This window comes from Grampus griseus (assembly GCF_964374135.1).
Source record: "Grampus griseus genome assembly, chromosome: 19".
In the NCBI taxonomy this organism is placed as follows: Eukaryota; Metazoa; Chordata; class Mammalia; order Artiodactyla; family Delphinidae; genus Grampus; species Grampus griseus.
The window spans coordinates 57,680,804-57,707,733 of record NC_139013.1 but is presented as its reverse complement, the minus strand read 5'-3'; the positions used below and the strand labels follow the sequence as shown (position 1 = coordinate 57,707,733).

Below are 26,930 nucleotides of genomic sequence, written 5' to 3'. Positions count from 1 at the left end.
TCGCTCCAAGTGAGCTTCTCCATTCCTGAGCTGAGTGACCTCCCCTTTCGCACCCCTCCCCATTGTCCTAACCAGCTGCGGGGAGGAGAGGGAGGGCATCTGAGCGCTCTGACCTTGACCCTGAAGGGGGGTCAGAGGAGGGAGGTGAGAGGACTGCCCAGCACTCCTGCACTCCGGATTTTCCCTGAAGCCTCCCACACTCTCAGCACCACCCCTCCCAAATTAGCCTCTGAGCAAAGGGTTGCCTGCAGAGGCCACACCTGTCCACACCCGCGCTAGCCCAGGGCCAGATGAGGCGGAGGCTGGGCCTGCGCTGACACGAGGCTCAGGGGTCCTGGCTGGAAGCCCCGCCCCCACTCGAGTCCACCGCGGCCGAGCTGGCTGGGTCTGCACGGGGGAAGGCCTGGGCCGGCTGGGTAGGGCCCCTTCCTGAGCTCCAGGTCCCAGGCTCTCGTGGCGGGGGTGGGGGACGCGGCTCCCGGGAGCACCGGGACCCCACCTGCCCCCAGGCCTGCCTGCCACCTGGGGAACCGGGGCTGGGGCGGGGCCAGCGGCGGGGCGGGGCCGGGCGGCGCCGGAACTCGGGGGACTCGGGGGACTCGGGGCGGGAGGCAGGCGGAGCTCTGAGGACGCGGGATCCGAAGTGCCTTAGCCGTGTCCGAGCCGGGTCGCCACCATGGGGCAGATCGAGTGGGCCATGTGGGCCAACGAGCAGGCGCTGGCGTCCGGCCTGAGTGAGTGGGGGGCTGCCGCGCTGGGGGCGGGGCTGCAGAGGGCGGCTGCGCCTGGGGTGAGGGGTGCCGCGGCAGTCCAGGCTGGAGCCCGGGCTGGGGAAGTGGGGGCCTGGAGGCCTCAGGCTATGGCCGAGGAAAGGGGGAGGGGGCAGGCGGGAGAGGGTCCTGAGGAGCCAGAGACCCTGCGCTGCAGGCCAGGAAGTGGGAACTGAGGCCTGGGGGTGGGGGCCCTGAGACTGGAGACTCCAGCGGCAAGGAGTCTGGGGGCCTGTGTTGGGAGCAGGCAGCAGCCTCCTAGAGGAGCCTTGGAGCTGGGGAGGGGGATCCAGGGCCCTCCTGCCCCTGCAGACCCGTGCACACCCACACCCCATCCTCTGTCCCTTCACTCTTCCACCCCCCCCCCACCCCCCGTCACAAGAGGAAGTTACAGTCGGGGGAAGAAGCGTTAGCCCCCGGTGGTTTCCGGAGAGTCACTGCCCAGCAGGGTTGGGAAAACCTGGCCTGACCCACCCCTGCCTGGACTGGCCCCTCCTGCCCCAGGGGTCCTGGGGTGTGGAGGTGGGCTCCTTCTGCCTCCTGGCCTTGGACTTGGCCCATGGGGGGCGACCGCTCTGTCTCTGGGGCCCAGGCCTGAGTCTGCTCAGAAGGCCATTGCACAAGGCGGCCGGAAACAGCCATGTGACCTCCTCCCACCCAGCTCCCTGCGGCTGCTTCTGGGGAGGGACGGCGCACTCACCCCGCCGCCCTGCGCTCATGGGGCGGAAGCCCGTGCTGTACAGACGCAGGAACCTCTCAGGAGGCGGCGAGGCCTGAAGCAAGAAGAAGCCGCTCACGGCTCTGCCCCTCCCAGGAAGGCCTCACACCTAGTCCGAGTGGGCGGGTGGGAGGACTGGGGGATACGGTGATGAGGAGGGTCTCAGCCCACCCCTGCTTACCTGGGACCCACCCCGAGGCCCCCACGCCCATCCTGGGGACTGGAGGAGCCGGCAGAGCTGGGTGCGGAGGGGAGCATTGTAAGGTTGCATTTTGGGAGGTGGGCAGCTTTGGGGCACCAGCCCCAAGATTTGTGCCCAGGCAGACAGGCCCCCTTCTGGCGTCTCAGTGGCTGAGAACTCAGTGGGTCAGTACCTGGCTCTCCTCGCTTCTGCCCAGAGCTGTGCTCTCCCCCCACCACCCCCCCTGCAATGACTATGGCTCAGCTTCCTCCACCATCAGAAGGGGCTGTTTGTCAGAAGGTCCCCCTTTTGGCTCCAAATTCCTCCTTTTGCTGACTTTTCCTCCCGATTCAGTACTAACTACAGCCCTCCGGGCTGACCAGGCCAGGCCCGACGAGCGGCCCAGCAGCCCGTGGGCCCTTTTTATTGTAGAAAGTCCCATCTAATCAGACCATGTCCCCTCCGATTCCGACCGCTCCACCCCTGGCCCTCTAGTCCTCTGGGGCCCACCCACCCTGGCCTTTGCGGAAGCGGCTTCGGAGAAGTCTTTCCAGAGCGCACAGCCTGACGCAGCCAGCACCTCTGCCCGTGTTCACCTTGCTCACCACTAGCTGAAGTTTCCACCCCCATCGTGAGACCACAGCCCCATGGGAGCTGAGGCTCTTGCTAGTGATAGAGGCCCAGGCCAAGGAAGTTACACCCCCAGGTCGAGTGGCCATGGTGCTGCCTCAATGCAGGGGAGATGTCCCTTCCCTCCCGCAGCTCAGGGAGGCGCCGACAGCACAGCAAGCGTGAACATGAACGTAGCTGAGCCTGACACCTGCGGAAGATGATGAGGGTTCAGGGGCCGAAGGGAGGGGCGCCAGGGGTCAGGGCTTTTACCCGGTGAGATTCTGAGGCCAGAGCCGGGAAGAAACAGACCAAAAGATCATCCCCCGCAAGGAACTGTGCCATCTGCCACTGGAGCCTGGACGAAGAAAGTCTCAAACAAGACAAAACCGCTGGGAACTCAGGCCTGTACTGCGCGTGGGGTGGGGGGGGGGCTGCCACAGGTCCCACTGACCAGGAAGTTCAGGTCACCGGAAAGAACTACTGAAGGATGTGCTACAGCGAGAGCGAAGCTGGATCCAGAGAGAAGGACGGCAGCGCCAGCGTGAAGACACTGGCTGTAAATCATTAATAACCGTGGGTAGTTTGGGGTGAGACTGAAGTTAAACCTTCTAAAGTCCACATGCGGTTCAGGAAGAGGAATTTTAAAATTAAAGTTTGATCAGGTCAGCAGAAGGCAGAAGAAGCAACAGAAAAGCTACTTCAAGAGAAAACACAAGAGAGCGAAGTAAGTTACCTGCAAGCACAGTCGATAAAAGGTGTTAAGTTCACTATCAGATTGCTTAAACCATAAAGAATCTAGCTCTATCGGCTTATTCATTATAGCCCACGACCAGAAGCAACTGACGCATCCCAAAGACGGGAGAATGGATAAACACATCACACAGTAGGAAACTACCCAACAAGACAAAGAGTGAGCTGGAGCTCCACGCAAACCACCGCAGGAAGGGCCTGGACAAACCTTCGGTTCAGAAAAAAAGGGCCCTCGTGGAACTTTCTGGGGTGGCGGGAATCTTGATTCGGGGAGATCACGTAGGGGGTCACACATGTAAAAAGTCTGTGCACTTTATGTAATCATTGTACCTCAATAAATGACTGGAAATCCTGGGGACAGCTGGTGGTGACGGTGTCAAAACAATGTGAATGTGCTTCACGGCACTGAGCTGTTCACTGATTTTACCGCAATAGAAAAGAAAAAGATTACTGGGGAGGAAAGACAGAGATACGCTTGCTCGCGGCAGGTGCACACGGGGCTGCAGGTAAAGGGCTGGAGAGACCAAGTCCACTCAGAACTGCATGAGACAAAACACATGAATGGGGGCGTCCAGGACACCCCCAGCCGGGAGAGAACGTCCACGCAGCCGGTACAGAGTCAGCAACCAACAGTGCAGTCTTTAAATGCATCGAGCAAACACTCAGCGTGTTGAGGGTCAGGGGCCTGAGGAGTGTGTCCAGGCTGGAGCCCAGGCCTTTCCTCTCCCACACATCCCTCAGCAGCTCCTCAGGCCCCTCCCTGGCTCGAATGCTGCTTCCCAGGGGAAGGCGTCCCGACCCCTCTGCCTACGGCCATTCCCCATCACCGGCCAGGGGCTGCACCCACCTGGGTCCCCTTCCTGGGCTAACACGGTGGCGGACAGAGGGCAGCTCTGTGGTGCACTGGTGGCCCCTCTGGGGGAGGGGGAGCACAGGGGGGCGGCCGGAGCCCCTGCAGGCATGGGGTGGGGCACCTGCTAACCTGCTTCTCCTCTGTCCACAGTCCTCATCACCGGGGGCATTGTGGCCACGGCCGGCCAGTTTGCCCAGTGGTACCTGGGCGCATACTCCATGTATCCTCCCGCTGCACACCCCAGGTCGGGGCGGGGGGATAGAGATGCCGCTGCCCCTGGAAGGCAGGAGGGGCTCATAGCAGGGAGGTGACAGACCACCGGGCTGGGCCCTGGCGGGGTGGGAGGTGTCAGTGCCCCCTGAGGGTGGCACTGAGGCCTCGGGAATGCTCGGGATCCCCTCCACACCCCCGTCTATCAGCCACCCTCCCTAGCCGGCCGGGCCTATCCACGAGGGGACCGGGTCCCCCCTTCCCCCCGCCGGCCCAGCTGTTACAGGCTCTCTGGAGGCCAAGGCAGGCATGGGGGGAGGGAGGGCACAGGACAGCAAAGGAGGCAGCAAAGTGGCCAGAGCTATGGGAATCCCATCCAGCTGTTTCCCAGCTGCATGACCTCAGGCAGCGGCCGCACCTCTCTCTTTTCTCATCAGCAAAGGGGGCTCACTGTGGCCCCTCAGGCTGAGCTGGGCTCTTCCTTAACCGCAGCTTCAGAGCGGCAGGTGTGTTGATCTGCCTGCTAGAGTACCCGCGGGGTAAGAGGAGCAAGGGCTCCACCATGGAGAGGTGGTGAGTCTCCCCGCCCTGCCCTGGCGGCCTCCCCAGGAGCCGTAACCACGCGGGAGCCTGGTCCTGTCCCCAGCGCCAGCCCACTGGGTGTCTGCCCAGCCGCTGAGCCCCTGGGCCCCTGGGAGGAAGAGCTGGGCGCTCTGGGCCGGGGTGGGCGGTGGGGTGTGCTGAGCTGGACGCAGTCTGTCTCCCCTCCCTCCCTCTGCCTAGCGGACAGAAGTACCTGACCAGAGCGGTGAAGGTGTTCGGGCCCCTCACCAGCAATTACTACATCCGGGCCTTCCTTCACCTCGGGTGAGTCTCTGCCCACTTGGGATCACCAGCACCGCCGGCAGAGGACTGCTGGCGTCAAGTTAGGCCCCTCCCGGGCTCTGCCAGAGGTTCCCTAAACCTGTATCTGTCATTACTTACAGGGTAATGATTCACCCCAGCCTGGTAGCTTAAGTCAGGAATAATCAGTGTTCTGGGGTTGACTGGGCTCAGCTGGGCGGTTCTGCTCAGCCGTCCCACAATGAGTCTGGTGGTCGCCGCCGGGGAGACCGCCACGCGCAGCGCCCCTGCAGCTGCTTGGGCCTCCTCCCTGGGTGGCGGCGGGGGGCCCAGCGCCCTGCCCCTATGTCTGCCCGGTTTGCCCTGTGCAAACCAGGCAGAGAACAGCTCCGGGGCCGAAGTTAGAAGCCCAGCCTGGGCAGCAGTGGGCATCCCCTCCGCTCAAGGTCCTGGGGGCTTTGTCCTGAGATCCTGTGGTCTCTGACCAAGGCCTGGGGCTGCAGACCCCCCTTCTGACTGTCTTCCGTCCTCCACCCCCTCCCCAGGCTGTCGGTACCTGCTGGCTTCCTGCTCGCCACCATCCTGGGCACAGCCTGCTTGGCCATCGCAAGCAGCATCTACCTGCTGGTGAGTAGCGTCCTCCGTGGTCAGCCCCGCCGGTCCTTGACAGCCTTGGCCCCGTGGCTGGCCCTGCAGGCCAAGCCCGTGTCCTTGCTCACGTCGTGGGGACAGTTCCAATGTAGCCTCCATTCTGGCCCATCTAGCGTGCTGGCCGTTCCCCTACGTCCTCTGTAACCTGCGCTGCAGCCCTGCGCGGTGGGAGGTGGGGCCCCCACTTCACAGACAAGCGGCGGAAGCTCAGAGAGGGGACGTGGCTGGCCCAGGTCACACGGCCGGCAGGCCCGGCCTGGACTGGGATCCGCTGCTCAAAGGTTTCTCATCCAGTTCGGGATGCCGTCAGGAGCTCGTGAGCAGGGCAGATGCCATGTGCAAAACCCTTGGGGCTGGGTTTGCCTGGAGTCCAGGTTACGCAAAGGGCCCCTTGTCAGTGAGGCTGGGCAGGGCAGGGGGCAGCAGGGATGGGGCGGGGGCCCCACCAGGCGCAGGCTGCCGGACGCTCGCTGTTCTCCTGCGCGTGGTGCCCCTGACCCGCCGAGCCGCGGTTCCAGCCCCACCACGGCCACCAGCTTCAGTCAGGCCGACAGGGCCTGATGATTTCGACTTGATTGCTCCGCTGATGACGAGCTGGCCGCCGCCTCATTTGCTCCAGCTGTCTCAGTGCTTCTAGGCTGCCTGGTCAGACCTTTTGCCCATTTTCCTACGGGGGTTTTGTCTTTTTCTTGTTAGTTTGCAGGAGTGTCATGTGTATTTTAATTGTGAATCCTCTGTAAGTTTTAGCCACTGTGGGTACTTCCTCCTTCTCTATTAAGGATCTAACTTTGTCCGTGAATTCTTCACTGAGCAGAAGTCTGTCTGTCTAATATATTTATTTGCTTTATAGTTTGTGCTTTTTAAAAATGGCTTTTCCTGCCCATATGCCATATTTTCCTCCATTCTTTTCCTTCAACTTTCTAGTTTTACCTTCTGGGATAGAGTGTTCTCCTTTGGGTTTTTTTTTTCTCTTAATTATTTTTTGGCTGCGTCGGGTCTTCGTTGCTGCACACGGGCTTCCTGTAGTTGCAGAGAGCGGGGGCTACTCTTCTTTGTGGCTCACAGGCTCTAGGCGTGCGGGCTTCAGTAGTTGTGGCTCACGGGCTTTAGTAGTCGTGGCTCGTGAGCTTCAGTAGTTGTGGCACGCGGGCTCTAGAGCGCAGGCTCAGTAGTTGTGGTGCACGTGCTTAGCTGCTCCACGGCCTGTGGGATCTTCCCAGACCAGGGCTCGAACCCGTGTCCCCTGCATTGGCAGGCGGATTCTTAACCACTGTGCCACCAGGGAAGCCCCAGCGTTCTAGTTTTTAACTTAGCAGGCGTGATTCTAGAAATTCACTTTATTCTTATGCTTCATAAAGTATATGCTGTCACATATTTTTTGTATCAACTAATGTATTAGGGGAGACAAAATGAAAGATACACGTTCTCAGGTCCGCTTGGCCTCTGGCCCTGGAGTCTGCATTTCAGCAAATTCCCTGGGCCGTGCACTCTTCCTCCTCAACACACCTGGGCCCCGGGCCTCCCTGGCCACCCTCCTGGGCCTCTCCCCACCCGCCTCACCCAGAGCTGCCGGCCTCAGTTCAGCATCATGGCCACTCAGGCCTGGGCTTCTGGCCTGCTCCTGGCCCTTAGTCCCTGGGAAGAAGGCTGGTCTTGGGCTGTGCACCTGGAAGCTGCCTCCAGGGGATCTTTCAGGAGCCCCGGGGTTCAGCACCCCTCGCCCTTGTGGGGCCCCTTGTGTTGTGGTGAAATAGCTGGGTTCTGACTGTGTGGCCTCAGGCCCATCAAATAACCTCTCTGAGCTCCAGTCCCCTCAGGTCTCACTGAATTCGGTCGTGTCCTGGCTTCTGGCGGGGGTGGGGGAGCGCAGGGGCGGGGAGGCCGTATGGCGGGGCAGGGCGGCCTGGGAGGACCCCAGCCCAGCCCCTCCATGTCCTGCAGGCGGCTATCCACGGGGAGCACTGGACCCCCATCGAGACCAAGCCCAAGGAGCGGCCGCAGGTGGGGGGCACCATCAAGCAGCCACCCAGCAACCCCCCGCCCCGGCCACCAGCCGAGGCCCGCAAGAAGCCGAGTGAGGAGGAGGTGGCAGGGGTCCCTGGGGGTGGCCCCCAGGAAAACCCCATGCCGGTGACTGATGAGGTCGTGTGACCAGGGCCTCGAGCCACTCCCATCCCGCCAAAGCTTCGAGGGCTTCTCCTGCAGACGGGTGGGGGTGGGCAGCCCCCAGCCCAGGGCACCCCCTTTTCTGCAGACTCCTTCAGGTTCACCGGCAACAGGGCTGTCATCTTCCTCACGGGCACTGGGATCTCAGTGCATCGCCTGTTCCACGAAACACGTATCTGGAATTCCAACTGTTTGTGTTTCTACTCTGGAAAAGAACGTCTCAGGTCTGGGGGGAGGGTGTGTGTGTCCCCCCAGCTCCCTGACCTGCTAGGACTCACCTGCTGCAGCACCCCTTGGACCACCCTGGGGCCAGTGTGCCGTGGGCAAGGTGCCCACTTGGGACTTCCGCCCCAGCCAGGTCGCCAAAATCGTTACCAAACCAAACTCGGGTCTGCTCACCCGTGCACAGCAAAGCCAGTCTGCTGACACGTGCTGTGGTGAAGGCAGGTGCGGGGTTTACTGCAGGCACCAGCAAGGAGTCCGGGCAGCTCGTGCTCCAAAGCCCCCAACTCCCTGGTGGCTTTCAGGGAAAGGCTTTTATAGACAGACGGAGGGAGGGAGGGAGCGTGGGGGAGTCATCAGCGGGTGAGTGAACCCAAAGTGGGTTCGGTTAACACGTACACACCCACACACCATACATGCCCCCGCGCACACACCGCACACACACCACAGTAGCCATGGCGGGCCCAGGAGCCCCTGTGGCCCCGAAGCTTTGCCTGGCTTCAGCTCACACCCCAGCCTGGGAAGCCCCTTCCTTCCCCGGCACCCACTCCCCCGAAGTCTGGAAAAGCCCTTAAATCGCTCGCTTCCTGCTCTCACACTTTCAGAGCTGGGGGTCTCTAGGGACCTCTGGCCTGGAGGGCACACTGCCTGTCAGCCAACACGCTTCGTCTTCAGCATAAATCCAGTCGGCCCACCGTTCCTCCGCCCCCACTCCCAGACCACTCCCAGCACTGCCCTGTCCCGCCCGGTGCCCGGCTCGGAGCCCACAGGCTCCCATAGCCCAGGACGGACACTGTCTCCGGCCCCCGCCCGCACCTGCTGTGGCCCTTGTCACCCCGTCCACTGGGCTCCAGCCACACTGCCCCCCGGGCACAGGCAGGCCACCTTCTCAGCCTCTGCACAGGCCATCCCCTCTGCCTGGAGCACTGGGCCCCGGATGGCCACTCAGGTGGTGCCCAGGTGGCCACCACTGCAGCCCCTCTCCCTTCCCTTATCCCTTCACCACCAACCGGCCCAGGGCTTCGCTGATGGGGCCGTGGTGGTCGGTCACCCACGGGGCAGGTGGGGAGCTATCCATTTTGTTCACAGCTCTGATCCTGGTCCTGGGCACAGGGCAGAAACTCTGTAAGTGCTGATTGAAGACTCCTTCCAAGCTCAAGATAAAGGTTACCTCCTCCGGGTAGCCTTCTGAGACCCCTCCCCTCTTCCTGGGCCTTACACACAGTAGGTGTCAATCAGCAGGTGAAAGTGGCAGGGGGGTGCAGACAACTGCCCTGCAGCCCCACAGCCCTTAGAGCTGACGTGCGTCACAGGTGTGGGGACTGAGGCTCCAAAGCGGGCATCGTAGCTGATCGAGAACTGCTGAGGCCACGCACTCCTGGGCCCCTAAACTCATTGCCCCAAAACGTGCTCTGAGCCAGGACCTTCTGTCGTGATAGGTCAGGTGGTTCTCAGGTGGCTGGCTGGGTGCCTGAGCTGGGAGGTGCCCGTTAGCTTGGCTGCCCCTCGTCTGGCAGGTCACCCGTGGTGGACAGAAGCCCAAGGGGGTTTCCAGAGCTGCCTGGGCCTCTGCTGGGGTTGGGGGAGCATGACTCAGCCAGGCTACAGAGACATGTCCCCCTGAGCGGACCCCCGGGAAGTCACCCCAGAACACCTGTCCATGGGGTAGGGAGGTAGTCCCCAGGGGCCACACCCACGTCTGTGGGGAGAGGGCTGGGCTTTGGGAATGAGTCCCATCGCCAGACCCGGGAGCTACTGCATGGCCAGCGGGGCACACCTGGGCTCCACTCTGTTAAAACATAACCCCGCCCTGGGTGCACCTGGGTCCATGCATAGACCTTCCTAGAAGGACACACCACGATCTGGGCCAGTGGCTGCCCCTGGGGGACCAGCTGGGTGTTAACGACCAGGCAGCGTAGAGGGTGAGAGAGTGGCTTCACCCACTGCCCTCTGTGCCAGCCAGTGTTGTGCTCTGAGATACTGTTTAGCCGTGAGACAACGCGTATTCACGTGTAAAATAAATAGCTGTCTTAGAAACACAGGGGTGCTTGTTCCTCCCGGGGGGGCTGGGGTGAGGGGAGCCCAGGAGGCCAGGAAGTGGAGGTGGCCATCAGCACACCTTTTCCCTTTTCTGTAGGTGTTTTAGCAAGTTCCAGAAGAGTGAGAATGTTCCTTCTAGCCCAGCTGTGTCTGTCAAAGGATAAACTGCCTCTCCAGCTGGGGGCTGCCCAGCACAGGGTCATCCCCCAGGCACCGGGGGCTGGGCCCTTCCCAGGCCAGGTCTCAAAGCAGAGGCCTGGAGCCTCGGTACCCACCCAGGGCCCCAGGGGGGCACATAAATACCCGATAAATACACATAAATAGGAGGGGCGTCCCTGGAGGCCAGTCCAGGAGCCGAGCCAGTGATCACCGGGCCGACCTGGGCAGGACACAGGTGCAGCCCACGGGCACTCGGATGAACTCGGTGTGGAAGGTGAAGGCCCCGGGCGTGGGCACCCCCGCCGCATCCCGGGAGCAGGGCCGACGGCGCAGCACCAGGAGGCTCTGGACCAGCGGCACCGAGTTGAGCGCAGCCGTCTCGCGGCCTGTCTTGGCGCTGATGCAGCCCCGGCACAGGCACTCGGCGAAGGCCAGCTTCTGGGGGTAGCGGCTCTCATCCGTGTCCACGCTGAGGGACAGGCGGGGTGTAAGCGAGCCCGGGCGGGCGCCCCCTTCCCTGCCCGCGGCTGCCCCATGCTCTCAGGGCGGCTCCGGGCCGCAGGGTGGGAGGTATGGGGCGCTGGGAGGGCTTGGCACGCAGCTGGTGCCCAGGAAGTGAGACTGTGCGTGTGCCCCATGGCCCTCCCAGAGCCCAGAAGTCCCCCTCTCTCCCTGCCAGTCCCAGCCCCACCCCTGCAAGAACTCAAATGGGGCCCCCCAAATTTTCCCGGGGGACCCTGGTGTCTGAGGTCTGGGCTGAGGGCTGAGACACTGGGCGAGGACCAGCTCGCGGGGGAGCCTTGACCTCCCAGTGGTGGGGCGGGCCGGCCGGAGGTCAGCATGTGAGAGCGCTGAGGCTTGGGGGGGCCCAGGGGCCCGTGCCCAGAGCGGCCTGCTCTCACCGGTATCTCCAGGGCGAGATGGAGCGCTGGTGGACGTCAGCTTCCAGCACCTCCTCGGGCTGCAGCACGGGGCACTGGTTCCCGGCCGGCGATCCCGCGTGCCGGCCCCTGCGGCCCGCCGCCTCCAAGCTGGACACCAGCGCCACCGGCAACGCCTGCTCCCACTTGGCCGCTCGAGCCAGCAGGTGGGGAGGGGTGTGGCCCAGGGGCAGCTCCGCCGCCGAGTAGCAGCGCGGGGTCCCGGCTGTGTGGGTGCGGGCCCCTGGCCGGAGTGGGGGGCTGTGGAGAGCCAGGCTGGTGGGCGGCCAGAGCAGGAGCAGGAGGACACGGAGCGGCTGGTGGACCAGGCGGTGGGGGGTCAGCGGCGCCCCGGGGAGGGGCCCCGCCCTGCCCGCCGCGGGCTCTGCTCCCTGTGGAAAGCGGGCAGGGGGACGTAGCCTCCCTCTACAGGTCGGGAAACGGAGGCCCGGGGGGGTCTGGGCTCCTGGCTCCCTTTTGCCCCCAGATTTGGGCGGCTTCCTGGACCCTGCCGCCACGTCCTCAGCCTGGGTGTCGGGCGGCAGGCCGGGCGGCACCGTCCAGGCTGGAGGGCGGGGAGAGGAGCGGCTCACCATCGCAGCGGGGGCTGGGTTCCGGGCACCTGGCGGTCGCGGCGTACCCGTGGCTGCCCTGGCTGCAGCCGGCTTGCGGCGCCCTTTATACCCCGGGCCACGCCTGGGGAAAATCCGGCACCCTCCCTCCTCGGGAAGGGCCTGGCCTTGCTTCCTCCTCCCCTCCCTGCAACTGTCCCCTCCCCTCCAGGACAGGGTGGACCCAGTCGCCCTCCTCTCCCCCATCTCCAGGGACCCTACCCCAGGCCAAGCACTTGCCGATGGGGCTCAGAACGGTCTTTCCCGTGTGACAGGAACTCTCGAACCTTCTCCAAGTGCCAAGTCCTAACCCCTTGTACGTTTTTGCTGTCTGGACCTGGTGACCTGAGGCGAGAGCGTGCTCACTTTGCGCCACTGCCCAGTCCTCCCCCAGGGCTGATTCTCCCGTCCCCTCCTCCTGCCTCGGCCCCAAAGGTAGTGTGATCCCCTCCAGGGCAGGGACACCGCGCAGTGGACCTGCCCTGTCCCCAGGCGTGCAGCTGCCCTCGCAGAGTGAGCGGAGGGGGCACCCATGCCTGGCACTGGCCCCTGGGGGGAATCCAAGGGGAAGTGTCCTTGCCTTCGTGGGGCTGGGGCCCCCCCAAGGATCTTCAGAAGTGAAAGGCTCAGGGGTCCCTACGCCAAGGGGCGGAGCGTCAGCATTTTCTATGTCTCTGGGTGGGCAAGGCGGGGACAAACCCCGGGGCCGGGCCTCGCGCCTCCTTCCTCACTACAAGCTCGAGCTGTTTTGCGTGCATTGGTGGCCCGCCCGGCCTCAGAGTCCCCGGCACCCACGGAAGGACAGGGCGGAGCCCAGCACTGCCTCATTCCTGCGGGCGGCTGAGGCAAGCACACCGGTACAGGGTTAGGCAACACTGGAAAGGCAGCTGCAGGAGGAAGGCTGGAGGGCGTCCTGGAGGAGGCGCCCTGGATGGCTCCGCCCCTCAAAGCACAACCACCACATCTCTGCCCCCAGACCACACCCATTCGACCAAGTTCCCAAGTCCCCCTGTCTGGAGAGATGCAGAAAGGGGACGGAGGGGCACAGAGAGGGGGGGGTGGTGGATGGAGGTAGGGGAGGAGGGATGGATGGAGACAGGCACAGAGATCTAGGGAGACTCAGACAAATGCAGAGACCACAGATGGAAGGCGGGGCAGAGAGAAAAGGACAGAGCCAGGGCAGGAAGGCAGAAACACAGGAACCACAGGGACACTCACCAGGGCCAGTCCCTCAGTGCCTCTGGGGTGGCCCTGCCTGTGGCTCGGAGCCCGAGCAGCCCAAGCGGGCCTGGGCTGGGGACGTGGCCTGCAGGAGGGGTTTGCTCCAGGCCCTGCCAGCTCCAGGCTCGAAGTTCTCCCCCGTCCTAGAGGGAAGCCCAGTGGCAGGCCGCAGTCCCGTCTGAAGTGGGGGTGGCAACACCCTCTCCCCCTTCCCTCCTGTGGCGTGGCCTTTTCGACCATGGGGCCCCAGGCAGTCCTGCCCACAGTCAACCTAGGACACAGCCCAGTTTTCTCGTGCTCCCCAAACTTTGCACCGTCGGGAACGACCCCTTCGCCTCACGCTTGTCCACGGCCCCTCAAGGGTGGCTGCCCGAGGCAGGGGTCCCTGCCCGCTGACCCAGGGCCTGAGCCCCCTCCCGCCCAGCTCCTCCTCCCGGTGGGGGCTGATGGGCCCGCAGGGGCTGAGGCGCTGGCTGAGCCGTCACGGGGGGAGCTGGACGGTTGGCAGAGAGCGAGAGGAGGGTGGAGGCCCAGGCCTTGAGGGAACCGGGGGCACAGGGCTGGCGCTGCGGGGAGGGGGCTGGCAGCGGCTGTAAGTCACCAGCAGGCGTACGAAACCCACAGGAACTTGATTTTCACTGAACTGAGCTGCCCACTAGTTCAATGTACTCAGTCATGACGCTGGAGACGACACTTCACGTTTGAGTTAGGAAAGTTACAAACTGAAAAAATGAAATCTTTTTTTTTCACCCGTTCAAGAGCGAGAGGAGGAGAGACGGGCACTCTAGAAGCTGGAGGGTGCCTTGGCCTGGGGAGGGCGGCCCGAGGGGTGTGGCTCCCCTTCCCTCAAGACGAGGAGGGTTAGTATGAGAAAACTCAGAAGGGCCGAGGCTGGGCTTTCTGCCTCTGCTTTACACTCGGGGAAAGCACACCAGAGTTTCCCCCGAGGAGGCCAGCTCCAGGCAGCACTGGCGCAGCAGACAGGGGAAGGCATGAGGGGCCGGGGCAGGCCTGGCCTGAGCTGGGAGAGGAAGGGTGAGGTGCAGCTGGGTCACAGTTCAGGAACAGGGAGCAGTGCGTGCAAAGGCCCGGGGTGGGAAGGAGGAATGTAAACAGGCAGGGGAGGGGCTCTGTCGGGGTCTGCAGCTGTGGAGGAGGAGGGCTGGAGGGAGGGGCAGGGGTCAGTAGGCAGAAAAGAAGCTTGAGGAACTGGGAATCACTCCCACCTTTGCATATTAACCGCCTGGCAGGGCCTCAGCCCTCACGTCCCCTGGGGGGCAAAGATGCTGAGAACCCATTATAGCACAGAGCCTCCCTTTTCCCACACGCCTGGCCTGGACTGTTCTTTCCACTAGACCTGGGGGAGAGCTGGCTCGGGGTGTGACTCTCACCCCTCCCAGGACACACCCCTGCCGCCAGATGGCAAAGGGCAAGCTGCTAGTTTAAACCCAGCTCTGGTCCAGGGAACCCAGGGCTGTAGATGCAGCCCAGGCGTGGGAAGCCAGGTCAGCCCAGCCCTTTGGCACAGGAGCTGGCTGGTCAGCCGGGCCAGGGGGGCAGCGTGCTGACACCTGCGTGGGGGACTCGCTCACCTGCGGGCTCCTGGCTTCAGAGGCCATCACTGCTCGGCTGGCTCGTGGGGCCCAGCGGCTGGGGTGCAGAATGCAGGGACAGGCTGTCACCCAAGGTGTCGTGGATTCTGGCTCTGTGTCCTTGAAGGCCGCCCTTCAGAGAATGGGAGTTCCCTCTGCACCTGGCTTTGACCCGAGGGCAAATCAGATAAGTCTTGAGAAATTGCCCAGACACAGTATTGAGGCTGGTGATGCAAGAAGCAGCCCGTGTGCTGTGCTGTGGGGCGGGCGTGGACTGCACTGCAAACAGGGCACGCGGGAGGCCCCGCGGCCTGGCACTGGCTCCTGGCCGGCTCTCCTGTCCCACAGGTCAGTGGCTATGCAGCCTTGGGACAGAGCAGCCGGTAACTGAGGTAACTGAACGTAGCCTCCTGACAGCCCACAACAGGGCTCTGGGAGGCATGTCGCCTGCAAGGACTCACAGAACTTGGTTTAAAGTAAGTCACCCGAGAGCAGAGGTGCCGATGGGGGGACTGGGCGGGGGCACTCCCAGGCCCCAGCACCGCTCTGCAAGTTCAATCCACAAGAAAGGGCCCCCCCCTCCAGTGGTCTTGGTCCTGCCGGGAGGAGGGCAGGGGCTCAGGAGGGCACTGCGGGCGGTGACTCTCAGACTCGACGACAGCCTCTCCCAGCCTGCAGTGAGTGAGACGGCACCGTGGTCCTGGCCGGGGTGTCTCATGCTCAGATACCTGCATGTCCGAGTGGGGTCCAACTGTGCGTTGAGGCACTGAGTGGAGAACTGGCTTTCGGGCTGGGGTCACCTCTCTGGCTCAGGGCCCGCTGCTGGGGAAGGTGGGCTCTCGCTCAGGCGGAGATCTCGGTGTCCAGGAAGCCCTGCCAGGCCAGCCCCCGCGAGGAGACCAAGGTGAGCGCTCCACGGGGTGGGGCCTCCTTCAGCCAGCAGCCCAGTGGGCATTGCCAAGCGGAGGGCCGAGGCGGGGGCCCAGGCACAGGCAAACATCACCACCAGGGCAAGACAGCTGTTTATCAAAATATTTTATTTTAGGAGACCCCTCAAAAAAAGACCCTCCACATCTGACAGATGCCCAACAATACCCTCGGCCTTTTTTTTTGGTCTTTTCTGTATTTTTTTTTTCCTTTTTAAATCAACTAAAACAATTTGATGCTTAAAATAAAAGACAGGAGTATTTCCCAATCAGACTTTAGTCAAGAATATATATATACTTTTTGATCCTGGGGACGCAGGGGCGGGGAGGACACTCGGCAGACTTGGTGTTCCTGGCGACAGTAGGAGGGCGGGTGCCGAGGGCGCGACCGACGGGTGGTGAGGACGCCTGACTGACGAGCAGAGGGAGGACTCATCATTTACATAAAATCGCGTCGGTCCTCACCGCGCTGCCGCCCGCCCAGCCGGCTCGCCAGACTTCTGCTCTGGGAAGGGGCTGCTTCAGTCTGGGATTCAGCGTCGTCTTCGTTACGTGTGTGGCTTCTTTTCCAGCTGAGAAACTTTTTTTTTTTTTTTTTTAATTTTTAAAAAGAATCACAGCCAAAGTAAGACATTAACTGCAAACTCCAAAATGGCTGCGCTTACCCTATTTATAGAAACAAGTGCGTCTCTGCCTCGGGGAGCAGAGCCCGGGCTACGCCTTCCCGGGGATTTTGGCCCGCTTGCGGGCAATGGCGTCCTCCACGGCCTTCAGCTGCTTCAGCAGCTCCTCCCGCCGGGACAGCGTGCTGGCCTTCCCTGACTTGGTGCCCGTGGGCGCGCCGGCGGCAGCACTGGCATCCGAGGCTTTGCCGGGCACACTGGTGACCTTGCTGGAGCTCTTGGACTGGGGGGACAACGGGCGCTTCCTGTGGGGGTGGGGAGGCAGTCAGAGGGGTGGAGGGCCTCTCTCTGAGCCTCCTGCCAGGGGCCTGGACCCCAGGAGCTGTACCTACCAGGTGGAAGGCGCCCCTCCCCACTGGACGAGGCCCCCCACGATGGGTAAGCGTGTGGGGCCCAGCCTGGCCTCCTGCCCCCAGCCCGGATTCTGGCCACAGTCGAGGTGGCCTCCCCACGCCGCTCCCACACCCCCAATCGTGGAGCAGAGACTGCGCGGGTGAAGGGGCACAGCATCAGGGCTTGCCTGGAGCCATGCTATCCCGCCCTCCTACTCTGGTCCTCGTACGCACCCTGCTCTGTGCTGACGTGAAACCCCACACTGCTGACCCCGGCCTCAAGCCGCGCTGTGGGCCGAGGGCCGGGGGCTGTGCCCAGCCTCCCCGCGGCCCCTCCCACCTGGCCCTCGACCCAAAGCCAGGGGTGCAGGTGTGCAGAGACTCAGCCCACTTCCTGGGAAAAGGGGATCCGTGCCCCTACTTCCTGTGCCTGACGTGGGAGGGAGGGGAAGGGGTACCACCATCTGGGTCCTGGTCCCCTGGCCGGGGCCGCGCGCTCAGGGCCGCTCCTCACTCTAGGACCCACTGGTGGGGCAGAGTTCAGACACGGGCCGGACCGCCCTCTTGCCTCTGGATCTGAGCCACGTGCCACATCCCTGCTGCCTCTGAGCCTGCCCCTGGCTAGTGATGCTGGCCTCCACCTGGGGAGGGAAACTGCGCCAGCCCTCTGTGTGGCGAAGGAGCCGGCGCGCTGTGCCCAGGGCACGGGGGCCGGGGGGAGACACCCACCTGTCTGTCGGGGCCGCAGGGGCCTTGGAATTCTGGCCCCTCTGCCGCTCTGGCTTCGGGGAGCTGAGTCTCCCACCTGACTTCCGGTCCCGAGAACCTGGGTGACAGAGGACAGGTAAGACAAGGGTCCCAGTTCCACACGGGGCCAGCTGCGCAGGGGCTGGTGTGCTCAGACAGGGATGGGGTGGCCCCTCTGGCCCCCGGTGACCCCATGCCACAAAGCTCAGTTCGGCTTCCTCATTTTCACAGAAAGACGTAAGGAGCAGAGCCAGTGAGAAAAGGAAAAGGGGAGGATGGATTACACTGGATAATGAAGCCCCAGAAAAACACGGAAGCCGAGGTCTAATTTCGTTTCTGGTTTCCCGAGCCAGCATCAAAACAGGCCACCGAGCTCTGAGCGTCCAACTCCAAGCAGACAAAAGCCTCCTTCCGTGCCTTGAAGAAACTCACGGTGAGGGGCTTCAAATGGGGAACAAAAAGGCACGGCAGCTTAAAAACTACAAGCAAAACCAGGAACGGGAAGGAGTGCTTCCTGTCGTGCGAGTGCGGGGCCCTGAGCGAGGGCAGGTGGAGGGGATCCCGCCCCGCAGAGGCGTGCAGGCGGCCCCGGGGGGTGTGCTTCAGGGGCCGGGCGGTGTCCACCTCCTGCTCCTGGTGGGGTTCACGGGACCTCTCCATTTTAAGGGGGAAAGACGGCTTGGAAACACTCAGGCTTTTGCTTTACTAGTTAGAGCCAGTCAGGAAGAGGCTCTGCCTGGGCCAGCGGTTCTCTAGGTGCGGCCGAGCACCGCCGGGGCAGCAGTCAGGTGCGCCCCGCGACATCGAGATGCTGCCCGCCCTCCGCATGCTCACGGCCTCACAAGCCCGGGTGGGGTTTTCCAGAGGCCGAGTGATTTGTGTGACCAGAAGAGATGGGATCCCAGCCATAAGAGGGTTGTAAAAAACCAAAGACCAATGCCACTCCTACTAACGTCTGTTTTGGAAGATACAGTTTTTTTCTATGAAAAATCTTACCCATGTTATATTTAAAGGTAAGTATTATATATAGTTTTAACTTCCAAAACTATCAATGTCGATAGACACGACCCACTCAATCAGAAGTCCCTGAGGCCCTCGAGACTTTTCAAGGGTGAATGGGGCGCCGGCTCCAGACGCGGGAGGCTCACCTCGGTCCGGGGAGAGGTTGGCCCGCTTGGCTGGAGGTGGGCTCTGCCTGTCCTTGTCCGAGGGCTCGTAGCGCTTCCTGCCCCCTTTATCAGCAGCCTGGAACGACGGGGTGTTTGTGAGGAGGACCAGGGCCTGAGCGAACACAGGCCCTGCAGCAGGCGGCCACCTGCTCTCCGCCGCTGCAGGCACTCCTCTGGGGCTCCTGCGCCACGTGGCCCCAAGGGGGGCAGGGCCCACGGTCTCGAGGCCTCCACGCCAGGGGTGGGACTCAGGCCTTCCGGTCTCTCAGGGCATCGCGGATGTCAACTTAGAGGCCAAGTCTGCTTTGCTCCCTGCCCCAGGTCCCAGGGCTGCCGTGTGGGAACCGGCCCGTCTCCCATCTACCCTGTGCCCACAGGCACTGCCCACAGGGCTGGCCACGAGGGCAGGACGAAACGGGTGACGTGGAGAGCCGCCTGCTGGCCCGGCCCTGGGCCTCAGAGCCCCAGCAGCACCGCCCACGGCCTCACCTTGTTCAGCAGAGTCAACTTGATCTCCTTGTGGGCGATGAACGTGGCCGGTGGGGGCTGGCCGGGCGGCGCCTGCTGGGGGGTCGTGGGCTGCTGGGAGGACCTGCCGCCCGCGGGGGTTCTCGAGGGTTTGGGCGGCTGCGTGGACGGATCCCGCTTCCGCTTATCTGCTTTCACACCGTCTTCTTTCTTAGACTTTCCTGCCCGTGAGAAACGCCCATCAGAGCCTCTGTTCCGCTGAGGCGGCCGCCCGCGTGCCGTCTGGGGGAGGCGTCATCACTGGCAGCGTGGGGCCGCTGCACGCCCCCTCCCCTGCACACAGGCTCTACCTTTCTCCTTCTTGGTCTGGGCTGGGGTGGGGGACCGCGAGCTAGCCGAGGACACGGGGCTTGCCAGGTCCGCATACATGTCGTCCGAGTCCACGCTGTGCGCTGAGCTGCTGCTCGACGTGGCGCTGGACACGGAGGAGACGCTGCTCACGCTCAGGGACCTGCACGCACAAGCACGTCTGCACCGCGGCCCCAGCCCGAGACCCGATTCCTGTTCCCAGGGAAGGGGAACCCACCCAGCCCGAGATGTGGGGGGCTCTGGGCACTCTATAGGTGCCGCCCAGGGAGGGGACGCCCACGTGGCTGTGGCCAGGCCCTCGTGCTCACAGGCGACTGTGCTGTTAGCTGGGCAGGGACACACGGCTGACTGTGACCAAGAGCTGGACACCCACCCTGGCGGCGGGGCACAACAGAGGGCGGACATGGGCCACAGCGCGAGCAGACGCTGTGCCAGACAACCCAACGGGCCGCTCAGGAGGCGCCGAACGTGGCCGATCTCCTGGGCCCTCGCAGCCCAGGCTCCACAGGGACTCCCGCCCTCTGAGAAAAGCGGCGGCACTGCGTCCTAAGGTGTGTGGAGGCTGCAACACGGAAGGGAAGAGCCCAGCCTTTTGGAAAGGTTTGCTCTTTAACACACCCCAGACCCACTCTGCCAGCTCTGGGCAAATGTATATACACCACCTGCTGCCTGCAAATGAAGGAGGAAAGCGGCTTCAAGGACCCTAAGGACTGACCCGATGCCGCCTGCCCTCTGAACAACTAGACGGCAGCATTCTCTTCTGCTCGCTCTTTCCTCAGATCTTTTCGATCGGCCGCCCCCAGCTGCCTCAGCCCGTTACCCCCTCCTCGCCGGAGCGGCTCGGGAACAGCTCCTCGGACCCACGGTGCCGCCACCCGAGGGAGGAGGGTGCTCACACCTAACGTGGCCTCTCCCGGGGTTCCCTGGACCCTGACTGGGGGGACAGAGGCAGATGCCGATGGGACCGGGGCCAGAGAGACGTGATAATGACCTGGATCTGGAACTAGAACCGCTGTAGCTGCTGCCGCTGCCGCTGCCGCTGACAGTCCGCCTACAACACAACCAAGAGCCCGGCTGCTCACGTTTCTGTGGCCTTGACACGCGGGTGCTCCTCCAAGCCGGGGCTCGCTGGCCTGAGACCAACGCGCCCCCAGTGACTCGCCACCGACCGGGCAGTGGGCGGGGCTCTGATTCCCTCAAAGTGAGCCAATCACAGCCCTGGCCAGCTCCGCTCACGCTGTGCATCCCGCACGGGGGAGCTTGGCACCGAGGGAGCACCCGGGCCCCTCGCAGCCATCGAGCTGCTGGGGACACCGAGGCTCGGCGACGTGCCGCGGTCCTTGGCCTCCGCTGCCTGCGAGCACCCCTCCGCCAGCCCTGGAAGGCCGGGGCACTCACCTCCTGGGCGGGCTCCTGGCCTGCCGCTCCCTCCTCCTGGCTTCCCGAAGGTCTCCGGGCTTGGTGGGCTCGGGGGCAGGAGCGGTGGCTTTGGGGGCCTGCGGTGGGGCTGGAGGTGGGGCTGGCTTCTTCAGCAGCTTCTCTCTGTGACGTGGGACAGAGGGAGGGTCAGACCCGGCTGGGCAGGCGGAGGCGGCCCTGCCGGCCGGCCTCGGGGCGCGTGCAGTGCATGCGCACACTCCCCTGTGAGGAGCTGTTTCCCGCGGACCCCCACCCCACACTGAGCATCCCATGGCCTCCCCCTCCAAGAAAGGACAGGGAGGAAGACGGCGCCGGCTGAAGAGTCCCGGAGCGGTGCGAGAGCTGGGCTGTGCTCCCTCAGTAATTGGGGACCCCAGGGGAGTCGGGAAAATGGCCCCCAAGCTGTTCTTCACCATTGCGTGGGGAAGATACCCTGCCAGTTTGTTAAGCGCCCTGAACACGCACAGTGCAGATGGGCCACAGAGCAGACCCTGCCAGCAACGCTGACGCCAGCAGGAAGCAGAGTCTGCGTTAGAGGAAGCTGCTCAGCACAGCAGCAGGGCTGAATCCAAGCCCGTGCCGACCAGGAGGCAGACCCGCACTTACCCCGCCCGACGCCATCTGCGTGAAGCCTGGGGACCCGAAGCGCCTGCACTGTGCTCGAGGTCCCCCACAACAGTACAGTTCAGGTGGGTGCGGTGCCTGGGGCCTAAGTCATATGCCAACACCATTCCCTTTCTAACAGCGAGCTGCCCAGGACTCCCTAAGCCTGAGGCCCGGGAGCCGACCCCGTTCAGGAGGAAAACCTGCCATGGGGGCTGGGGCCAGACGCGCGTGGGGACGGCCAACATCAGGACGGGCCTCGCGCCTGGCAGAGCCGCAGGAGCGGAGCGTACTCTCACCCGGCGGACCATGCACCCCAACCCTGCACGCCAGGTATTGTGAGGTTTGTGTGCTAAGTCCTAGATGCTTCTACCCCTCCCGTCGTCACATCTGTTGAGAAGGATCGATGTGACCAGTCCCAGGAGCAGCAGGCAAGGTGAGGACGGCAGGGCTGAGGCTGCCACGGACACAGCCAGGGCCGAGCACAGCAGGTCCCCAGGGCGAGGGGCCCTCACGTGCCGCACTGGCTCCTGACAAGTGAGGCTCCAGCGCCAGAGTGAGCACGCTGGAGCACGGATGTCCTGGCCCACAGCCAGGAAGCGCGAGGCCAGGCCTACGCCCTGCGCCCCTGCCCACTTCCCGGGGCGCCGCAGCACTCACCCTGCTTTTGCGGGAGGCGGAGCCGGCTCCCCCTTGGTTCTGACAGGTCTGTGCGGCGAGGGCGTCGGGGACGGGGACGGGGACGAGGAGAAGGACCGGGACCTATAGGGAGTGAACCGAGGTGAGAGGAGGCGCTCCGCCCGGCCGCACCCCCGCAGGGGCTACCGCTCAGCCTCGGACAGGTCTCGGTCATCTCCTCAGATGCATGTCACGGGGAAAAGAGGTGCCAAGGGGCAGGCAGCACCCCATCAGCCATCACCTGGGAGCCGGCGGGGAGGCCCTGGGACAGTCGGCGGGGCTCGCAAACACAACCTGAGGGGAAGGTTAAGTAGCGAAGAAAGCGCCCCCGACTTTGTGAGAACGGCTCAGCCGTATACAGACCACACACAGGGCCTTCTTCCGTCTGTCTCCGTGTCACCCAGTGCTCACAGAGGGGAGACTCAGGTAAGCCCCACACACCCTGGATTTCCAGAACCCCCAAATTTATCAGCTTGGTTCCAGGCTTCTTCCCCACAGCTCAACAGCCTTATTTTTCACGTGAAACCACAGAAGGCTTCTCCTGCCACTGATGATCGGTATCTTCGCTGTCTCCCTCTCAGCCTCCTACAGGCAGCCTTCCCCTGGACACCCAGGCACTGCTTACACTCCTGGCAGGACGGCCGTGAGGCCCAGTGCCCACAGCTGGCCCTCTGGATACCCTTAACAAAAGGCTGGCTTTCCTTTCTCACAGCTGTCACTCAGCACAAGATGACATTCAGCAAAGGCAGGCCCAGCTGTCATCTAAGTCCACGAACACAAGAACGTGGCCTTCAGACGCGACAGCTTCAATTGTGCTGCTCCCACCCGCTCTACGCTGTCCTAGGGTGAGACAGCCTGCCAGGAAGGGGCGCCACTGGGGGCCACAGACCCCGCAGGAGGACCCATCAGTTTACCCAAGAACACTCTGTGACGTGCTCCCCAGGGAAGCGGGGGGCACGTGTGTCTGTGTGGGTCTGTGCGTGGTGGGCATGTGAGCGCGTAGGGGTGGGTCCACGCCCTGCTGCGGCCCCTGGGAGAGCTGCGCCTGTCTGCGACCGCGGAGACAGAGCCACACAGGCAGGCCCCCTCCACTCGCAGCCTCCCTCTGGTCCCAGACCTGTCCTGGGTGCGGCCCCACCTGCGCGTCTCAGGCTGGCAGGAGGCAGAGAGGGCGGGGGAGTGACTCTGGGTCCGTGTGCAGGTGGCACCGGGGGCGGAGGCGCACACGGCAGCCTGCACTTGTTGAAAAGGCTGAAGAGGCAAAAACGGGGTCAGTGTTTCCTATTCCTCGTGCGAACCAGTGACTCCTCCCACCCAGGCGATGACCAGAAATTCTCTAACGTTCCAAGCAGTTTGCCTATTTTCAGTGGGGAAATACTCCCGACCTTTCTGGAATAGGGCAGTAGCACCTTCTGTGAAGATGGAAACATTCTGTATCTGAGCCCCCCAAACAGGGGTTGCGCACACTCCAAAATTCCAGTGTGCTGGAATGTGACCCACCACGTGTGGCCAGTGCAGGTCCACAGGAGGTCACCCGAGCTGGCGCTGACCCCGTGGCTGCCTCGTTTGTGCTATGAGCACAGCCCCCAATCAGGCCAACATCGGTGTGGGCTGTGAGGCCTGACGTGCACCCGTGTTGGTTCCTCAGCCCCTCGCTGTGTGTTCTTCAGAATTCACCAGACACCTAACCTAGCGAGACTCCTCCTCAAGCAATGAGGACCTGGAGGCCCCCGTCAAAGCAGAAAGCTGCCGTCACGCAGGAACCCGGATGAGCCGGCACTGTCCACACCTGCTGGGCCCCAGGGACGCACCTGGAGCGGCTGCCTGAGAACGAGCTGTGTCTGGAAGAGCGGCTGGAGTAGGAGCTGTAGGACGAGGACCGGGACCGGGACCGGGAGGAGCCGGAGCCAGAGTAGGAGGACGACCGCGATGACGACCTGCAGCCCAGGGGAGAAGAGAAGGCGGGGTCTCCTTCCGCCCGCCCCGGCTCGCACACACATGCCCGCCCTCTGGCTGCCTCGCGGACAGACGCTGCTCTCCAGTCCCCTGGCTCGTGGGAATGGTGCTTAGAAAGTAAGACCTGGGTGCTGGGTGCGCTCACTGTCACCGGTGACACAGCTCCCAGGCCCTCGGGGGACAGAGCCAGGAGACGTGTGCCCGTGTGTGTAGGTGAGTGTGTCTGACCCGGGCGGACACACGCGTGTGCATCTGTGTGCCCACCAGTGCAGGCAGTGGAAACCCTGAGTCCACAGACACGTCCAGGCCCCGCCCACCTCCGCAGGCCCCTCCTGGCCCTCTTAAGGGAGAGCCCCCGCTCTCACCGCCCGCAGCGTCCTCACTTGTTTGTGCAGACCTACTACACACACAGATCTCACAGCTGCTGACCCAAACTCAGAGGCGACAGGTGGACCGACTAGACACTGGGGCCAGGCTGCTCTTCTGGTCTTCCGCCCAGCAGCGTCTCTCCCCACGCTGCCCCCTGCCCAGGTCTGTGCTCCACTCTGGGCGGCCTGCACCCGGCTGACACGGCTCCGGGGGGTATGAGAAGCCCCACCAGGGTGAAGTGTCAGTCCTGTCAGCCAGCGAGGCTCTGGAACCCAGCCACGCCACAGCCCCGCGGAGCACAGACGCCGCTCGGTCCCGCTGGCCTCCCTGCCTCCTTACCTGGAGGAATTAGACGCAGAGGCCGACGAGGCTGACGTTTTTCGACGTCGTCGTGCCCGGCTAGGGGAGACCGATACCCCAAGTTTCTTCTTGGGAGACTTGGACCGGCGCCAGGGGTCCTTCCACTCGTCGGCTCTCTTCACCTGGGGCCCGGCAGAGGCCGTCTCCTTCTTTGGTGGCTCAGCCTGACGGCTGAAATCACAGAGGGGTTAGCAGGTCTAGGGCCACCTCCCGGCAGACAGCAATGCCGTTTGGTGAAAGAAACTGAGTCAGAGGAGAGACTGTGACCTAACGGCTCACTCCAGGAACGCCGGACACACAGGGCAGCAGGTGCTCTGTCTATGGGAGACCTCACCTGGAACCAGACACGCGGGGCTCTCTCCACGAGCGGTGCCTTCCAGGGCCGCAGGGTAGCTGGCCATCCGGCGCCATCCTCCCCCAGAACCCCCGCCTTCCCCGCTGCATGGGCTCCGGGAGCACAGGGAGGAAGGGGCCTGGCACGTTCTCTCTAGAGCTGGTGCACAGTGGCCGCACACCAGCACTTAGGAAGCTCAAGGGATTGAGGAACTCCTTGTCTGCAAACGAGTTAAACCCAAGCCTTACACATTTCCTTCGTCCTCTTAGGTTTAATTCACTGAAAGAACATCGTTTCCCAGCGAGAGGGACGAGAGCAGGACAGGTCAACGCTGTGACGAAGAGCATCAGGACTGAGGGCCAGCGGGCTGGTGACAGCAGGACCTGCTGGGCCCCGTGAGCAAGCCACCGGCACGCGGACTCCCCACGTGCTCACCACCAGCCGGGAACGCAACAAGGCCAAACCGCGCAGGGGAGGGGGAGCAGGGGCCCGGCAGCAGCTCAGCACTGGAGACAAGGCTCAGCTCCAAGCCAGGGTGCCCTGCACCCCACACCAAAGCACCCCTGCTCTACGGGGAGCCAGAGCACAGGGTCCCAGAACAGTTCAGTATGAAGGTATCTGCTGGCCCTGTGATGTTCACTAATTAAAAAGTCACACAGAAAGTAAAAACAGAGAAATAAAAACCCCAGGATCTCGCTCTCTGGGGTCAGCCACCATTTAGCACCTCTGAATTTCCTCTCTGCCTCTATTTCATTCCCCGTGACGAACCCTGGAAGCACAGCTGAGGCCACCTGGGGACTGCTCCACCCGGAGCTGGCCTCCCTGATGGTGCAGGAGTGCACTGTCAGGCGCTATGTAACTCAGACATTTCTCTACGGTTAGCTGTTTCTGTGTTTAAAAAACACAAAGAACAAGAAAATCACCCTTTATATAAATCTTTATGGGCATCATGTTTCTCCAAGGGCAAACTCCTAAGATGGGGAATCAGTGGGCCAAAGGAGGAGAGCGTTTAACAGGTTCTTGGGAAACTGTCACGTTCCCTGCAAGTGAAGCAGCTTGCACTCAGCACGGCGGGGGTGCCTGCTTTCCCTCCCTCTCATCAATTCTGGGCTCCCGTGTAACCGGTGGGGGGCGCCACAGCGCAGCCGACGCAAAAGTAAACCTGAGCCCTGGCTGCTCCGCGCACAGAAATGGGCTCCCATCTGTGCAGCGGCACCTGGCGGCGGGGAGGCCACCTGAGCTCTGGTTGTGTCTTGTTCTTGGCCAGTTTCCTGGGATCGCTTTTGCGTCCTGTATTTCTCCCAGGCCATTGGCTTTCACTTGCGCCGGTGGTGCTAACGCTTGTTACAAGTGTAACAGCTTCTTCCAGGCTCACAGAGCTTTCTCCATTCTAAGCCACACTCGCTTCTACCTGCTCTAGACCTGCTGTCTATTTTAACCCCCTGGTGCACGTTCCTGCCCACTATCCCGCAGGCCAGTGGACCCACTTCCGTTCCAGAATGGCTTGTGGGCGATGCCGTCTCTGGGGCATATAAATTCTTACTCCGAGGGGCTGTGCTCCCCCATTACTCTGTCTTCTCCTATTCTAGAATCTTGTCGGCACACAGGACCACAGCGTTGTCACAATTCTAGATACTCTCAATTTTCAGAGGGTTCTGGGCGTGTCCTGTCCGTTGACCTAAAGAACAAGGCAGCGGTGCCTGTCAGCCCTGCCCCCACCCTGCTGGGCTCTGGGTTAGAGCACTGTCAGACTTAAGAGCTGTGTCTTGCCTTCGACTCCCACCTTCTATGGGTGCCAACAAAACATCACAGTTTTGTTCAAAAGTGCTCCTGCCTTCGGGACTAGATTTGTAGAATTACATACATTTTGTATCACCAGCATCTACTTACATTACGTCGTAACATACAACCACCAACACCTGTTGATATTTTCAGCACTTTTCAATCAATCCACCAACGAGCAAGCTCTACGCCTACTATTTGCTAAGAGTCCCACCC

General features: G+C 62.8%; 3 protein-coding genes across 3 annotated transcripts in view; 1 reads left to right on the top strand and 2 right to left on the bottom strand.

Moving 5' to 3' along the window:
* Positions 1 to 580: 580 nt before the first annotated feature.
* CYBA (cytochrome b-245 alpha chain) lies at positions 581 to 7,942 on the top strand. Its single transcript, XM_082677080.1, has 6 exons — positions 581 to 734; positions 4,035 to 4,104; positions 4,593 to 4,667; positions 4,878 to 4,961; positions 5,483 to 5,564; positions 7,530 to 7,942. Exons 1-6 carry the CDS (start codon positions 677 to 679, stop codon positions 7,737 to 7,739), a joined length of 579 nt encoding a protein of 192 aa, XP_082533206.1. The 5' UTR covers positions 581 to 676; the 3' UTR covers positions 7,740 to 7,942.
* Positions 7,943 to 10,382: 2,440 nt separating this feature from the next.
* IL17C (interleukin 17C) lies at positions 10,383 to 11,691 on the bottom strand (the record flags this gene model as incomplete). Its single annotated transcript, XM_082677843.1, has 2 exons — positions 10,383 to 10,644; positions 11,078 to 11,691. The coding sequence occupies 2 exons, from the start codon at positions 11,689 to 11,691 to the stop codon at positions 10,383 to 10,385; spliced, it is 876 nt and encodes a 291-aa protein (XP_082533969.1).
* Positions 11,692 to 15,539: 3,848 nt separating this feature from the next.
* The window catches only part of ZC3H18 (zinc finger CCCH-type containing 18), a 50,989-nt gene continuing 39,598 nt past the window's right edge, over positions 15,540 to 26,930 (bottom strand). Inside the window, exons 9-18 of the mRNA XM_082676386.1 lie at positions 24,578 to 24,769; positions 23,725 to 23,850; positions 21,896 to 21,997; positions 20,612 to 20,755; positions 20,205 to 20,264; positions 19,195 to 19,355; positions 18,866 to 19,065; positions 18,356 to 18,452; positions 17,190 to 17,286; positions 15,540 to 16,373 (exon numbers count right to left, since the gene is read on the bottom strand). Coding sequence (XP_082532512.1) covers positions 16,160 to 16,373; positions 17,190 to 17,286; positions 18,356 to 18,452; positions 18,866 to 19,065; positions 19,195 to 19,355; positions 20,205 to 20,264; positions 20,612 to 20,755; positions 21,896 to 21,997; positions 23,725 to 23,850; positions 24,578 to 24,769 — 1,393 coding nt within the window. The 3' untranslated portion in view covers positions 15,540 to 16,159. The remainder of the gene's footprint in view (positions 16,374 to 17,189; positions 17,287 to 18,355; positions 18,453 to 18,865; positions 19,066 to 19,194; positions 19,356 to 20,204; positions 20,265 to 20,611; positions 20,756 to 21,895; positions 21,998 to 23,724; positions 23,851 to 24,577; positions 24,770 to 26,930) is intronic.

Coding starts and splice junctions, on each gene's coding strand:
- CYBA (XM_082677080.1), top strand. CDS start 677: ATGGGGCAGATCGAGTGGGCCATGTGGGCCAACGAGCAGGCGCTGGCG. Junction 4,105..4,592: donor TACCTGGGCGCATACTCCAT/GTATCCTCCCGC, acceptor CCGCAGCTTCAG/AGCGGCAGGTGTGTTGATCT. Junction 5,565..7,529: donor CAAGCAGCATCTACCTGCTG/GTGAGTAGCGTC, acceptor CATGTCCTGCAG/GCGGCTATCCACGGGGAGCA.